This window comes from Erpetoichthys calabaricus, chromosome 6 (genome assembly GCF_900747795.2).
Source record: "Erpetoichthys calabaricus chromosome 6, fErpCal1.3, whole genome shotgun sequence".
NCBI classification, from domain to species: Eukaryota; Metazoa; Chordata; class Cladistia; order Polypteriformes; family Polypteridae; genus Erpetoichthys; species Erpetoichthys calabaricus.
Genome location: NC_041399.2, coordinates 106965205 through 106983271, shown reverse-complemented (window position 1 = coordinate 106983271; position 18067 = coordinate 106965205). Strand labels below are relative to the sequence as shown.

The 18067-nt window shown below is 40.9% G+C and overlaps 1 protein-coding gene across 4 annotated transcripts in view; it reads right to left on the bottom strand.

Moving 5' to 3' along the window:
• The window catches only part of LOC114653083 (dual specificity calcium/calmodulin-dependent 3',5'-cyclic nucleotide phosphodiesterase 1C-like), a 930233-nt gene that overhangs the window by 169835 nt on the left and 742331 nt on the right, over positions 1–18067 (bottom strand). For all 4 annotated transcript variants that reach the window (XM_051929365.1, XM_051929364.1, XM_051929366.1 and 1 more), the window contains one exon: positions 11752–11853. In XM_051929365.1, the coding sequence (XP_051785325.1) occupies positions 11752–11853 (102 nt within the window). The remainder of the gene's footprint in view (positions 1–11751; positions 11854–18067) is intronic.

Genomic DNA, 18067 nt, shown 5'->3' with positions numbered 1-18067 from the left:
AAAGAGATACGGAAGACTCCGAGGAGGATGGGGAGCTTCTTGGGCCGTCGCACATAGATACGTCATCAACCCAGGCCTCAACGAGCCGGGACGACTCCCCGCCCCTTGAGGTCAGACCGGACCCTCTCTCTGACTTACACTTCCAATTTAATAAAACACCGGCATCTTTCAGGAGAGAGCAATGGAATGACGACTCCCTGAAGTTTGCTAAAAATGCAGTCGTGATAGCCAATGGCCAACACACTCATCTGCCCATGCCTCGCGGCCCTCATTTCGTACTTGACAACGATCTGTTATATCGAATAGCTGATGATGAGGGCGGGGTGTGAAAGCTGTTGCTAATCCCGCGAACCTACCGGCGGCAGGTTTGTGAGTTGGCACATGCCCACCTCCTGGGAGGCCATCTAGGCACTGAAAAAACTCTGGAGCGGATTAAGCTCAGATTTTATTGGCCAGGAATAAGTGAGGAGGTTCGCCGTTTTTGTATTTCTTGCCCAGAATGTCAATTGCAGCAAATTCCTAGGAGGGACCGCGCCCAACTGTAGGGTCGATATAGTAGGACCTCTGGAGCCCTCAGCCCAAGGATTTAAATATATATTAGTCCTCGTGGATTACGCTACACGATATCCAGAGGCAGTTCTGTTGCGCTCTGCCACTACAAAAGCTATCGCTCGGGAACTAGTGGGTGTATTTGCGCGTGTCGGGATCCCTAGAGAAATCCTTACGGATCAAGGGACGCCCTTTACCTCGGAGACGTTCAAGGAAATGGCCAAGTTACTCAAAATAAAGCACTTAAGGACCGCGGTGTATCATCCTCAAACCGACGGTCTTGTTGAGAGGTTCAATCAAACTCTGAAGCAAATGCTGCGCAAGGTGGTCAGCGCGGACGGGAGGAACTGGGATCAGCTCCTCCCCCTCGTGCTCTTTGCTTATCGGGAAGTCCCACAAGCCTCTACGGGGTTCTCACCGTTTGAATTATTGTATGGACGACAACCCCGAGGGTTATTGGATCTATTAAAAGAAGGATGGGAAGGAGAGGCTCTTCCTTCTGTCAATGTATTAGAATACATCGCGCAGTTACGTGATCGATTCGGAAAAATTCGACCTATTTTAAAAAGTCACATGGAGGAAGCGCAAGCAGCACAGGCCCACTATTATGATCGTGGCACGGTCCTCCGGGAGTTCCAACCAGGGGACCGCGTCATGGTGTTGGTCCCTACCTCACATTCGAAGTTGCTTGCCCATTGGCAAGGGCCGTACGAAGTTAAGGAGAGGAAAGGGCTCGTCGACTATTTGGTGAAACAGCCCAATCGTCGACCGAGTGAGCGGGTGTATCATGTCAACTTGCTGAAGCCGTGGAAGGAAACGGACTCGGAACCCTCCTCCGCTCAGCCCCGCTCTTTCTTTGCTCAAGGTACCAGTCTTAACTTCGGTCCTGACTTGAATGCTAAACAGAGAGAGGAGCTTGAGACAGCAATCTTGTCCGTTGCGGAGGTAGTTAGTGAGCAACCCGGTAGGACCTCTCTGATTGTGCACAACATCGTGACAGAACCCGGAGTTGTCGTACGAGAACGCCCATATCATCTTCCCGAAGCAAAGAAGGCAGAAGTGGAGCTTGAGATCAAGCGCATGCTGGAACTAGGTGTGATTGAGGAAAGTTATAGTCCCTGGTCCCGTCCGATTGTCTTGGTCAGTAAGCCAGACGGAAGTTGGAGGTTTTGCAATGACTTCCGTCGACTGAATCAAGTCTCCCAATTTGACGCCTACCCAATGCCTCACGTGGACGACCTCCTCGAGAGACTTGGACAAGCGAAGTTTTTGACCACACTTGACATGACAAAGGGGTACTGGCAGGTTCCTTTAACGGACTCCGCGAAGGCTAAGACCACGTTTAGCACCCCTAGTGGGCACTGGCAGTACACGGTCCTCCCATTCGGGTTACATGGGGCACCGGCAACTTTTCAGCGTCTGGTGGACAGAATGCTCCGGCCCCAAAACGCGTTTAGTGCTGCCTATTTAGATGACGTAGTCATTCATTCCAGCACATGGAAGGATCATGTGCGGCAGGTGGAAACAGTACTGCGAACACTGGCGGAAGCCGGGCTTCGAATTAACCCAAGGAAATGTTTCTTTGGATTAAGAGAAGCTAAATATTTGGGCTACCTGGTGGGTCGTGGTACCGTCAAACCACAGTGTTCCAAAATTGATACCATATTAAACTGGCCCCGTCCAAATACCAAGAGACAGGTGCAGGCTTTTCTCGGGTTAGCTGGGTACTACCGCCGGTTTGTACCTCGGTTCTCCGAAAGAGCAGCACCCTTGACAGACCTTACGAAGAAGAGGGCCCCAATATCTGTATCTGTATCTGTATGGACAGATAAGACTGGCGCTGCATTTTGTGACCTGAAACAGGCCCTTACGTCAGAACCCATATTGAAAGCACCAAACTTTACACTACCTTTTATACTCCAGACGGACGCTTCGGACACAGGCCTGGGGGCCGTGCTGAGCCAAAGCGTCAATGGTGTTGAACACCCCATCATGTACCTGAGCCGGAAACTGCTGGATCGGGAGACTAGGTATGCCGCAGTGGAACGGGAGGCTCTTGCGATAAAATGGGCGATTACGCAGTTGAGGTACTACCTCTTGGGCTGTGAATTTACTCTGGTGACGGACCATGCACCCCTCCAGTGGATGGCCCTTCACAAGGAGTCAAATCCCCGGGTCACTAGGTGGTTTCTTGACCTCCAACCATATAAGTTCTCGCTTGTTCATCGAAAGGGTGCTCTCCATGCCAATGCGGATGCCCTCTCTCGAGTCCACGACCTCTCGGACAGGTCCGCCCGACCCAATGGATCTGGGCTAAGGGGGGGCCTTGTCACACACGTGCGCATGGGAAACAGCTGAAGTGCCTAGACACTTGTAATTCTACGCCAGGCCAGGGGGCGGCGGAGTGTACTGACTATCTCTCTCAGTCCCTTGCAGACCTGTCCCGGGAAATCCCGCCTCTGGATGGCCCCGAGGATGACGTCATTTTCGAAAACCAGGATACCACTCCCACTTCCTGCAACGAAGACGTCATTTCCCTTCTGGGCCTTTAAAACTGCCATCTTGCCTCAGTACAGGCAGTTCTGTTTTGGACTCTGAACGATTCACATCGTGTACTTAAAAAAAGCGATTGCAGCCAAGCATAATATACGGGTGGCTGCCCCAAACCTTTGTGATGTCTCCGACTCATTCTTGTTACTATATATATATATATATATATATATATATATATATATATACAGTATATACAGTGCATCCAGAAAGTATTCACAGAGCATCACTTTTTCCACATTTTGTTATGTCACAGCCTTATTCCAAAATGGATTAAATTCATTTTTTTCCTCAGAATTCTACACACAACACCCCATAATGACAATGTGAAAAAAGTTTACTTGAGGTTTTTGCAAATTTATTAAAAATAAAAAAACTGAGAAATCACATGTACATAAGTATTCACTACTTATGCTCAATACTTTGTCGATGCACCTTTGGCAGCAATTCCAGCCTCAAGTGTTTTTGAATATGATGCCACAAGCTTGGCACACCTATCCTTGGCCAGTTTCGCCCATTCCTCTTAGCAGCACCTCTCAAGCTCCATCAGTTTGGATGGGAAGCGTCGGTGCACAGCCATTTTAAGATCTCTCCAGAGATGTTCAAGTCTGGGCTCTGGCTGGGCCACTCAAGGACATTCAGAGTTGTCCTGAAGCCACTCCTTTGATATCTTGGCTGTGTGCTTAGGGTCGTTGTCCTGCTGAATGATGAACCGTCACCCCAGTCTGAAGTCAAGAGCGCTCTGGAGCAGGTTTTCATCCAGGATGTCTCTGTACATTGCTGCAGTCATCTTTCCTTTTATTCTGACTAGTCTCCTAGTCCCTGCCGCTGAAAAACATCCCCACAGCATGCTGCTGCCACCACCATGCTTCACTGTAGGGATAGTGCCAGGTTTCCTCCAAACGTGACGCCTGGCATTCACACCAAAGAGTTCAATCTTTGTCTCATCAGACCAGAGAATTTTCTTTCTCATGGTCTGAGAGTCCTTCAGGTGCCTTTTGCAAACTCCAGGCAGGCTACCATGTGCCTTTTACTAAGGAGTGGCTTCTGTCTGGGCACTCTACCATACAGGTGTGATTGGTGGATTGCTGCAGAGATGGTTGTCCTTCTGGAAGGTTCTCCTCTCTCCACAGAGGACCTCTGGAGCTCTGACAGAGTGACCATTGGGTTCTTGGTCACCTCCCTGACTAAGGCCCTTCTCCCCCGATCGCTCAGTTTAGATGGCCGGCCAGCTCTAGGAAGAGTCCTGGTGGTTTTGAACTTCTTCCACTTACGGATGATGGAGGCCACTGTGCTGATTGGGACCTTCAAAGCAGCAGAAATTTTTCTGTAACCTTCCCCAGATATGTGCCTCGAGACAATCCTGTCTCAGAGGTCTACAGACAATTCCTTTGACTTCATGCTTGGTTTGTGCTCTGACATGAACTGTCAACTGTGGGACCTTATATAGACAGGTGTGTGCCTTTCCAAATCATGTCCAATCAACTGCATTTACCACAGGGTGGACTCCAATTAAGCTGCAGAAACTTTTCAAGGATGATCAGGGAAAACAGGATGCACCTGAGCACATATGCTTTCTCAATTTTTTTATTTTTAATAAATTTGCAAAAACCTCAAGTAAACTTTTTCACATTGTCATTATGGGGTGTTGTGTTTAGAATTCTGAGGAAAAAAATGAATTTAATCCATTTTGGAATAAGGCTGTAACATAACAAAATGTAGAAAAAGTGATGCGCTGTGAATACTTTCTGGATGCACTGCATATATTTAGTTGTTTTATGGAAGAATCTCGATTTACTAAAATGTACAGAAAACATGATTTGTCCTTTATTGCATATTGATAAATTAGTTACACCTCATTTATGTAGTATTTTTACAAGTCTTGTCAGAATATAACCAAATAATAAAAAGTTTGATTATTTAAGTTCCATCTTCATTTCTTCATTTTATTAAATGACTATTTGATAACACTGCACAACAATTTTTTTGAAACGTCTTGCTTCCTGAAAAGGTTTTGCTGATTGTGACAGGTACCTACTGGGTATGCACAAATATAGTTTTGGTTTTACCGCATCATGTAGGAACTCTAAGCAATAGATATTTTTATGTTTACTGACAATAACATATTTAGCCACGTTTATGTTTTGCATAAGCTATTAAATTCAACAGAATTAAAAGTGTTTTGCTCCTGATTTTCTTTTGTATTCAGTGTCTGGTGCATCACGTTGCAGTGTCCAACAGTAGTCAGCAAGCATTGATGGATTCCAGTTGCCCTGGTATCGTTTCTCCATCGTAGTAATGTCCTGGTGAAACCTTTCATCGTGTTCGTCACTGACAGCACCGAGATTTGAGGGGATGAAGTCCAAGTGTGAGTGGAGGAAATGAATCTTGAGTGACATGTTGCACTTCATTGTCTTGTATGCTTTGAGAAGTTTGTCTACCAGCTGAATGTAGTTTGGGGCTCCGTAATTGCCCAGAAAATTCTCAACAACGTCTTTGAAGGCTTTCCAGGCAATTTTTTCTGGCCCATCTAACAGATCTTCAAACCGCTTGTCACTCATAACATGTTTGATCTGGAGGCCAACAAAAATGCCCTCTTTGATCTTGGCGTCAGTTATTCTTGGGAACATCTGTCTTAAATAACGAAAACCTTCGCCTTCCTTGTTCAGTGCTTTCACAAAATTCTTCATGAGTCCCAGTTTTATGTGAAGAGGAGGCAAAAATATCTTTGCCGGGTCAACATCCGATTCATTTGCCACATTTTTATGTCCTGGAACTAACTTTTTACAGAGTGGCCAGTTCTGTCGAGAATAGTACGACTCTTTGGCATGGCTGTCCCATTCACAGATGAAACAACAGTACTTTGTATAGTCGAGTTGCAGTCCTAGTAACAGAGCAACGACTTTAAGATCTCCACAGATATTCCAGTTGTACCTGCTGTACTGGACGTGCTTCAGCAACAGTTCCATATTCTCATACGTTTCTTTCATGTGTGCTGCATAGCCAACAGGTACTGAAGGATAAACGTTGCCATTGTGTAGCAGAACAGCTTTCAGGCTTAACATTGACGAATCAATGAAGAGACGCCACTCTTCCGGGTTGTGATTACAACCCAAGGCTGAGAACAATCCTGTCACAACAGAAACAGAGACTGTCGACTTGTGCAAAACATTTGGTTATATCATGATGTCGGCCTCGAAACACAGAAATTTTCGTACCTGGTGACAGCAAACACCATTCCTGCAGTCTTGAACCCAGCAGCTCGGCTTTTGCTTTTGACAGACCCAAATCTTTGACCAAATCATTCAATTCGGACTGTGTTATCAGATGTGGATCGCCTGATGAGCACGGTTCAAAATCCGGGTCAATGTCACTGTCAGTACCCTGCATTACAGTTTCATCATCTGGTTCGTCTAAGGTCCAATCCTCTGGTGGTTTCGGAATTGAAAGACTGTCGTTATGTGGAACGGGTCTCATTGCTGAAGGCAGATTAGGATATTCAACTGACTTCTTGTTTTTGGCAGAGAAACCAGACACATTAGTCAAACAGAAGTAACAGTCCGTCACATGGGCTTTCTGTTCTCGCCATATCATTGGAAAAGCAAATGGCATCATCTTTCGAGTGCCTCTGAGCCAGGCTGTCAGACTGACAGCACATGTCGCACAGCAAATGTGAGGTGCCCATTCCTTGTCTTGATCACCAATTTTGTAGCCGAAATACAGATGATAAGCTTTCTTCACAAGAGCAGTAATCCAACGTCTCTGAGGCGCAAGTGTATATTCACCCCAGATATAGCAGAATGTATCGCGGCTGTTACAACATTGACGAGACATATCGCCTGACACCAAAACGTCTATAGCATCAAGCTTACTTACTGTTATATTGCTACAGATACTATATTTTACTATACTGATACTATATATACACACTAACTATCTATATTAACCAAATGAGCAGGATTGGTGTATGCAAGCCACCTTTATAGCATGCTGAGACAGCGTCAAGTTCGTTCAGACCTGCTCAGGCATGCCCAGGATGTCAACTTCCACAGAACAGCTTCCAACCTAGCCTGATTCCATGCCTGGACATGCACAGGCTGCACAAACCATTGTTGATAATTCACTTACGGGAGTGAAAATGTTTGGATACAAATATCAGAAAAAATCATGACAAAACTGAAGAAACGGTACGTGATGGGTAAATTTTGATGTGATATTCGTGATCAGCACCCAAAAATCTATAAGAAACACCAAACAGTGTTCAATAAGAAAAAACTTTGTTGTGCAGTGAATCGTTTAATATAGATACAGTGATAAATAAAAAGTTAGTATGGTGAAGGGATTAGAGCATTAAACATTACATCAACATGTTGCCAATTTAATCCCTACCTCCATATGCATTTTTATTTTGTAATATGTTTTTATTTGTAGGATAAGCCATGACTAATAGCGTATATCAAGCATATAGTAAATGAACACATATAGTACATAAGACAAAAATTATTCTTAGACAGGGTACAGACAGGGTCTTTTTTGACCATACCCAACCTACCCATTTGTGATTAATCTCTGCATCACATTTATAAATCCACATTGGTTTTGTATCCAACAGCCATTTTTCAGTTTTCAGTAAATGGCTTAAAAACCTTTCATTACTGTGTAAAAAGTCAGAATGTGCATTTTGTTCAGCTTTTATGCCACTATCTTATTTTTGTTTGTTTGGTTGCCTCTTTATTGTAAACACAGGAGGTTAAGTAAAGTTCTCTCCTAAAAGTTTGTCATTAACTTGGCTTAAGATATTAAATTTGGATTAAAAAATATTCCCTTTTTTGCATTTTTGAAAGAGAAAGTATTCTAAGAAGAGAATATCACAAAGCAATCACAAAAAAGAAAATGGGTTTATAGAAAATATGGCAAGAACAATTTTGAACTATTTTAAAAATTATAGTAGTACATTATCAAACAGTAGTATACTAGTATACAATGGAATTACACAATCCATCCATCCATCCATTTTCCAACCCGCTGAATCCGAACACAGGGTCGCGGGGGTCTGCTGGAGCCAATCCCAGCCAACATAGGGCACAAGGCAGGAACCAATCCCGGGCAGGGTGCCAACCCACCGCAGGACACACACAAAGACACCAAGCACACACTAGGGCCAATTTAGAATCGCCAATCCACCTAACCAGCATGTCTTTGGACTATGGGAGGAAACCGGAGCGCCCGGAGGAAACCCACACAGACACGGGGAGAACATGCAAACTCCACGCAGGGAGGACCCGGGAAGCAAACCCAAGTCCCCAGATCACCCAACTGCGAGGCAGCAGCACTACCCACTGCGCCACTGTGCCGCTCAATTACACAATCTCATAACTAAAATAATGATTATTTATTCCTTTCAAACTTATCATTAGCTGGAACCTCTAAATGTGTGGCACTTATACTTTTGTTCATACTGTTTAAAAGGGCAGAAATTGCATCTCCCCCTCTTCTTTTTCTTTGCAGTGTCTTCCTTTTACATAAGCTTGGTCATGGTCAGAATGTTTTGCAGCCCTTAAAACAGCTAACTGCAGGGAATGTGTTGCCATCTTTCCATGACAGGAGTCACTAGCGCTCTTCTAATACTCTCCAGAAACTGCCTCCTTTAGTTCCTCTTTCTTGCTTTCCAGGAGTACTAGGGTGTTGTACCGTATTAGCCATTATGGATGTAATGAAAAGTCAAGCAAAATGACATCTTTTATTGGCTAACTAAAAAGATAACAATATGCAAGCTTTGATTACATCTTGCCAGAAGAAGGGGCCTGAGTTGCCTGGAATGCTTGCATATTGTAATCTTTTTATTTAGCCAATAAAAGGTGTCATTTTTCTTGACTTCTTGTTGCTTTCCAGGGAAAAAGCAAGATCAAAAAGCGAGTTGTAGGTGATTATGATTTGGAATACAGTGAAGGCCTAGTAAGCAGTCTTCCTTTTGCAGCTGTTTAAACAGTACCCATAATTTAATGAAGATTTTCCTTTGTTGGCGTTATCATAAGGAATAATTACTGTATTTTATCTTCTCTAAGACTGACCTCGGTTCCCTTTTGACATGTACTAATTAGAATGACATTCTTGCTGCTCTTTGACTTGTACAACACAAGTGTGAATGTGGACAATAAAGGCAAATTTGGCAGTCAGAGCAAGGGAAGAACTTAGATTTGATTTGTCTCACTGGGAAACCTGTGGACCTGACATTCATGGGGATTTTGCTTTGACACGTACTACCTACCTCAAGACTGTTGCAGACTACATACAAAACATGTTGTGTAGCCCCAGTAAGTCATATTTAGAATAACATGCCTGAAGCTATAGAAAATAAAAAGTCATGTATGGGCACAAGTAGATATAAACTTAGTGTGAACTTTTATAAGCATTAAAATTTGAGGTGAACTTTTACACAAGTCAGGTATGCCAAGTAAATAGTTAAATAAAGGCATTTGCCATACAGTGAACCCTCGTTTATCACGGTTAATCCATTCCAGACTCTACCGTGATAAATGAATTTTTGCAAAGTGGGATTCTTTATTTATAAATCGAATATTTTCGCAGTTAGAGTATAGAAAACCTGTTTACGACCTTCTAAATAAGTTTTTTTAACATTATTAGAGCCCTCTAGACATGAAATAACACCCTTTAGTCACCATTACACTCGTATTACACAATATATTAGACAAAATAAGAGAAAATAAGACATATTAGATGTTACAAATATCATATTATTATTATTGTACTGTACATTTAATTACACACACACAGTTCTTACACACAACCACTAACCTATGAAGGCACGAGCTCAGTAGGAGAGTCTTCAGGTTGTAAGCTGGAGCGCTGATCGCACCCTCAGAGGACACAGATGCCCCTGGGAAAACCCCTGAAACAGCTGACAGTCTATCTTCACATTGCTCCTTACCCTTCTTACTTGTGCTATAACGCGCGATAAACCTCTCACGCGGTACTCCGCTTACTTAAAAGTATTGTGCAGTGCCTCTCAGCTTTGGAATTGGTTGTTTTGTTTCTCTCTCAGACATTCTCTGCTCCTGGTGGAACTGTCATTTCTGACTTGTCATAGAGCACGTTTAAACTTTTGAAAAGAGACAAATGTTTGTTTGCAGTGCTTTGAATAAAGTTCTTTTTTTTCTACAACCTCCTGTGTCTCTGTGCAAATCTGTGACCCAAGCGTGACAATGTGGTGCAGTATCTTCAGCAGGTGCGTCGTTGTCTTCTTCCACTGAAGGAGTACTAGGAGTAGGCAGTGGGTGTCTGGGTGCGTGGCTGAAGAACATCTTGATAGGCAGTTGCTGGCGCTGTCTTTTCATATGCGTGAGGAGGCTTTTGTAGGGTATTGCCATCTTTGATCATATCCAAGAGTTTCACCTTCTCCTGGATGGTAAGCATCTTCCTCCGGCGCTTAGTTTCATTGTTAGAAGGCTTAGAAAAAGCAGCACGTTTAGGAGCCATCGTGGGGATTAGATAAAAGTTCTCAGAAAGCGCATGCGTAGTGACGTAAGCGTGTATGAGAAAAAATCGCGATAGAGTGAAGCCGTGAAAGTTGAAGCGTGATATAGCGAGGGATCACTGTATTTCTTTTTAACTGAGCTAAGAGAGAAAACACCAATATTTAATAACCCAAAAGGACAGAGAAGGGGAGAATGATGAATGGAGGCAGCCCGAGGTCAGAGAAGGGGGAGCACCTGCCAGTTGAGGGCCGGATAGGAAATAAGGGAAGCAAGGAATAATAATGAGTGACAAGGTACAAGAAATATTGGTGGCTGCAGAGAGGGCCTGCAAGAGGCCAGCTAGAGTGGGCAGTCAGAATAAGCAGCAAATGAGCTGTTTCAAGCGAAGTTAAAATGATAAGAAATGATTACATAAACTGTAAACTTTTGGCTTGTTTGGGGCTCAACTCAGCTTTGCTTAATTGGGTTGAGTCTGCATTATTGTTTATTGCAATAAAACTAATTACTCTGTTTGCCTATCCTCCGACTCCTAGAGCCTTCTTTCAAGATGAGAATCTCCGGTGCATTTTACGCTCCAACAAAGCACCCTCTGATGACTTTCCAGTATTTCAGTATAAACCTGCATCACAAGCTGCCCATACAGTATCTACAGTAGATTCCATATTTCCAAGGTTTGGTGGAAAATATCCTTGTGACAGTTTTAAGGAACCCCTCAGATCTTTTACATTATGACAATGTATGGCCTACTTTACTCATTCAAGGATTTCCAATGACTTTTCTTGATTTACAGTATCCTGCCCTGGTTAGTCTATTTAAGACTCTGTCAGAATTGTGGGGAAGATTAATTGTTCAGAAACACATAACCCTTACACAAAAATATTAAGTTTAGGAACATTTTACATTTTTGTTGAACTTATGGTGGAACATTTTATCACAAGCTACAAAAAAGATTCTTCCAGGAATAAAGTGTAGTGTGAGAAAATACACCTAACCATATTCTATTAACTAAAAATGTGTTTAAGAGATTTCATTATTTATGGAAAATCGTTAATTCAAGGACATGACTTCACTTTGTCCACTATTCACTGTGATGAAAAATTGTGTAAGTCAAACCTTTCCTTGTTCTATTCCCAAAAAAAAGTTTGCAGAGACTTACCCTTCAGGTTGCTGTAAGGAATTCTTCATTGCCTTGATTTGTTGGAAATGACAGGACATGTCTGTAGCAAGCACCATCTCCACCACAAGAGCACGGAGTTCTCTAATATTGAAGACAAATATAATAGAAATGTCTTTTAAATAGTGATATTTTTGATCAAGCATGAAGAAAAGGAAGTTTACATTACAAATATCAAGGTTATATTGCTTTGTAAATTAAACTTACAAAAGTTGGTTCTCAATAAAAACATTAGCATAAAGTAACAATTTATAATATATAAACTAACACTTCGAAAAATCTAATAAGGCTATTTGCTATTAAAAAGTATTGTTTGTTGTTAGCCAAACTTACCAAAATATCATTGGCAGTCATTCTATTATACATGTATAGTAATTTATTACAATATTATAATATATATATATATATATATATATATATATATATATATATATATATATCAAGTTAGGGCACAATGAAGGTGCAATGCTTCCTTTCAGCTTCATAGTTTGAATTTGATTTCTGGCTCAAAGGTTATGAGACTGGGTGGCAGCTTGCCTAGTAAAGCACTCGGATTGAAATAAGCAGACCACAAAGCTTAAATGGTATTTGCTAAAACATCTATAAGCTAAATAAATATCTTTGATAAACCTTATGAAAATAAACAAACAGACAGTGTCATAACCAGAATTGAATGAGTCCTAGTGTAAAAATAAATAAATAAATTTGGACCCTCTCATGTAAAATTTACTAAATTCTATTTAAAATATTACCACCATCAATGAGATATGCCAGGAATATAATGTACATCTTAATATAAGGATAAGTGTCTGTGTCCGTCCAGTTGCTATGTCTCTGTCATGTCAATAGATGGTGCATCCACAAATATTAACACTGCTTTTATGAATTTGATATCTAATGGCATATATCAGAGACATATGCATTGTGCTGTGCACTGCAAATGTTAATGCTGTGGTCTATGCCGATTACTTAGATTTCCACCCGTCTCAGATGAGTAGTGCAGCTAGTAAGCTACATAAAAGGTTAATAGTCATAATGAATCTTCATAGAGCTGTGGGAATGATAAAATCATTAACCACTTCACTGCAAAGTTAGGGAGGCTACAGGGTTGAATGAGGAAATCAGTCCAGGAAAGAAATTGATGTCCATGCATAGTGAGATATAAATGTTATTTTCTGGGTCACTGTGCTACTCATCTGCTTATTGTTATATTTGATATTGTGTGCTTACTTTTATCCTGCTTTTTCTGTTCCCTTAAAAACAAAACCTTTGTTCTAGCTACCTCTTCCATCAGTTCCACATATTCCCTTCATGCATAAGAAAACTTCTGTCAGCTCTCCTATGATTTCCTATTTGCTAATGCTTAAAGATCTTCAAATAAAGCAAACAGAAGGAGAGAATGAACAGATGGGCACACTAAAACTAGAATGATTATAAAGTAATGGAAAATAATCAATGCAGCTTCAAAATCCTAAAGTTGACACTACTCCAGGAATGCTGAAAACTGTTATGATTAGTATTAGGAAGCTGATGAGACAGAGAAAAGGCTGCTTGTTGTTGAGAAATGTTAATAATAATGTCAATAGTACTAGAGAAGGATGATTACAGTAATCCAAACATAGCCTCTCTGAACTTGTATTATCATATTACAAACTATAATCCAGGGATCTCAAACTCCAGTCGTGGAAGGCTGCAGTAGCTTCAGGTTTTCATTATAGCCTTTTTCTTAATTAGTGACCTGTTTTTGCTGCTAAATAACTTCTTTTGAATTCATTTTAATTGACTTGCTTTAAAGACTCAGACCCAATAATTGTTTCTTTTTCCTTAATTAGCAGCCAAACAATAATGAGATACAAAATTAACCAAAACACAACCAGCAAACTGTGACCATCATACAATATCTGAAAATTAAAAGGTTGGAGGTCTCAGGAATGTTGATTTGCTCAGGGTCCCAACACATTTTAACAGTGCTCTTAGAAAAGTAAAGAAAAAATCAACAATTTGTAAAATGTATGCTATGGCACAATGAGAGCATTAACAAGGAATTAAAGAATGGATTAAATTAACAACAAGACCCCGCGCCTAACTAAGCAACGGGTTGGAGTGAAATTGGTTGGAGTTTGAGGACCTGACTTAATTGATATTCTGTTGGCTCACTCACTTCACATTTCATTTCTGTTTAAGGTAAGAAATTAAGCAATTCAGAGGAACAATGAAGAAATACTGGGGAACACATCTTAAGTCAATTAAAATGAATTCAAAAGAAGTTAATTAGCAGCAAAAACAGGTCACTAATTAAGAAAAGGGTTAGAATGAAAACCTGCAGCCACTATGGGTTTGAGATCCCTGCTATAAACCATCATTCTAGAGTTACACCCACCTGCAAATTTCTTGTAATGCATGTGAGTCAATTTCATCACCAGGGGGCATATTTGAGTTTAAAATAACAGTGTAATTTGAAAAGAGAGCACAGACATGTGAACTGTATATAACCAGATGGTATATGCAATTGTAACAATATATATTTGATCAGGAATGTCTCTAAGGTGAGAGTTGCTTAGCTACATATAGCAATTACATTGAAATTATTTTTTAAATTAGATATTCAGTCAGTTAATCAATAACAGATATAGGTAATATACAATATACAGTGCAATATATACAGTAGAGTATAGGCATTTAGAGCCCCACACTATGCTAACACTTTACATGATTAGACTATAACTACTCAGATAACAAAGGGGCACCATGTAATGGACCTTCTTTGCCCAGAATGAGCCTAAGGTGGTGCAAATCACAGGTTACTAAGGGGTTTATTTGAAAGTTCCAGGTAAACAAGTGTAGGTAACCAAAAGACAAAAAGGACATGACAAATAAGACATATGGGCCTATTCTGCATATTTCTAGTCAATCTGACTTACTACTGGCGGCCCATCCATCACACATGTTAAGACCTGTAGCTATTTGCTCCTTTCTACCTGCAAGCCATTTTATTTTTAACACATTGGCCTCTTCCTCTCCTTTCTCCACCTCCTCCTCCTCATCCACCTCTGCTCCACTTCAGACTCTAAACTCATCTGACCGAAGAGGTGGAGGCACTTACGATACAGCTAAAAAAATGCATAGATTGACCAAATATTTCTTGTCTAAAATGGCTCCTGAACAAGATCCTAATTGTTAACTACAGCAACATGTCTCTGCCTTACTAGGTCATATGTTTTGGGAGTGCTCTCTACACAGATTATTTTGGCTTAAAATTGTTGTATATCTTTCATATTGTCTTGAGTCTAAAATTATTCCATATCCTTTAACAACAATATTTGGGTAAATAAAACTCTGGTAAGAGAAGAGGAGGGGGGCTGTGCATTTACTCTAATAATATGTGGTGCACTAATGTAGCCATCATAGACAGGTACTGCTTGCCAGATTTAGAGTACATACAGTAAGATGTCAACCTTTTTATCTGCCATGGGAGTTCATGGTCATTATTATTTTGGCGGTGTATACTTCCCCAAGCGTTAACACCAAGACAGCATTAGACACTTTGCTAACAGACTGCTCACCCTGATGGGATTTTCATCATAGCTCGAGCCTTAAACCAAGCAAATTTGAAAAACAGTCCTCCCTAAATTCTACCAACATGTGACTTGTACTACGAAAGGCAAAAACACATTGGACACTTAGGCCAGTCCGATCCGACCACTTATCCCTTTGTCTCACATCTGCATACAGATCTCTTATTAGTAAAACAAAGCCAACTGTGAAAATCATCCAGACTTGACCTATGGAGGCTTCCATCTAACTCCAGGACTGTTCTGAATGCATACACTGTGGACCTATTTGCATAATAAGACATAGAGGAGTACACATCCAATGTCCTGTTTTACAACGTTGTATATACAGAACTGTGTAGATAGCGTCACTGTTGGCAAGCACATTCGATGCTTCCCAAACAGTAAACTAGAAGTCATCAAATTTTGGCTAAAAGAGCGCAATACAGCCTTTAGGACTGGCATTGGTGAATTATATAGTGCTGCCAGATCTAATCTGAAGAGAGCCATCAAGAGTGCAAAAGTAGATTACAGGCTGAAGGATATTTCAATGATGTAGACTCCTGACGTGCATGGCAAGGCATCCATCACATTACAAACTATAAAGGCAGTAAAGACCCAACCATCAACAGCAGAGACTCACTAGCACAGGAAGTCAATCAATTTTTGCCCATTTTGAGTTGAATGAGGTGACTGAGGCAAAAACCAGGATGGCACTGTCATCAACTACTAACAATATGAGATTTACTGTCAGCACAAATTATGTCAGAAGAGCACTCCACTGTGTCAATCCAAGGAATGGCCCAGATGGAATTCCAAGGAGAATATTTAGAGACTGTGCAGATCAGCTGGCAGAAATGTTCAGTAACATCTTTAATTCTCTCTGTGTCACAATGCATTGTCCCCAAATGCCTTAAGACTATCATGATTGTGCATGTTCCAAAGAAGACAGTAATCAACATCCATAATGATTATAGACCTGTAGCTCTCACCCCCCAAAATAATGAAGGGCTTTCAGAAGCTAGCCCTGAGGCACATCAAATCGTCACTTCTACCCACCTAGGTCCAGCACCAATTCACCTACAGAGCCAATAGGCCAACAGAAGATGCCATTAATACAGCTTTCCACACTGCACTGACTCAGTTGGGGGCATACGTGAGGATTTTATTTGTGGACTTCAGTTCCACCTTTAACACAATCATCCCCAGCAATATGGTGACTAAACCACTCAACCTGGGTGTCAATCAGCACACATGTAGATGGATCAAGGACTTCTTAACAAACCGACTGCAAAATGTTAGGCTAGGGACCTGCCACTCTCCGACTCTGACACTGAGCACTGGAGCTCCACAGGGCTACATGCTGGGCCCTCTTCATTATTCTTGATATACTGTACACACAATTGAGCAGCAATATATAGCACAAATATAATCATCACATTTGCAGATGAAACCACTATGATAGGACTGATACAAAATGGTGATGCATTTGCTTATAGGGATGAGGTCAGCAAACTGACTGAATGGTGCTTTATCAACAACTTGGCACTTAACTCCTCTAAAACAAAGGAGCTGATTATCAGCTTCAGGAGACAGAGAGAGGAACCTGTTCCTATATATATCAGAAAAGACATAGTGGAGAAAGTGCCTAGCTTTAAATTTCTTGGCACACACTTCTCTCAGGAGCTGACATAGTCTGTTAACACAACTTCTCTTGTGAAGAAGATACAGAAGTGGCTCTACTTCTTAAGGATAGTGAGAAAGGCTGGCCTGTCCAAACAGCTGTTGGTGTCCTTCTATCACTACTCTGTAGAAAGCATACTTACCTGTGGCATCCTGGTATAATATGCTGGCTCCTCTGTGGCTGACAAGAAGGCTCTTCAGAGAGTCATTAAAAATAGAACAAAAAAGTACCAACACCCAGTTACCTTCACTAGAGGATATATATATAGAACTTGATGTTTCCAACAGGCCAAAAAATCACTCAGGCCACTACCTTTTCATTGTTTGCTTTCAGGAAGGTGTTATAGTTGTATTAAGACACACACATCCAGAATATTGAAAACCTTCTATATGAGCACTATCAGAGAAGTAAACTTTATTAAATAACTGTTTACTGCATCTAAGCGCAAGGTGGTTTGAATGTTATGTTTTTCACTGTCAGTCATAGCATCAATCGGACCAAACTACAATATCTCAGAGACTCATTACAATCATTATAAAATGGAAAAACTACACTATTTACTATTTATATTTTTCCACCTTGTATATATGTATGCATACAGAGGCACTCAGTGTTTTATTGGTTTACACTAATGCATGTGTATAGTTTAAAAGGCAATGTATATGTTGAATCTGTTGAAGATTCTGTTTTATTATATTGTTTGTACTATTTAGGGGGACACACTAAAATTTTGTTGTACATTTGTGCAATGACAATAAAAGGCATTCTATTCTATTGTGTTCAATTCTATTCTATTCTATTAAATACATATGCAACATTTTTTGCACAGAGACTCATCTTAATTAACTGGAAAAAATGTAATTTACTTCTCATAACTCAATTGGAAACTGATGGCTTATATTAAATTGGTAAATGAGATTTTCTCTCTGTGGAGTGGTTCAAGAATTTTTTTAGAAACCTGGCAAGAATTTTTATCATTTGTTTCATTTTTGCTGCTATTTTAATATATCTATATATATAGAGAGAGTAATCACGTGGTTATATGTATTTGTTTCAGACTGAT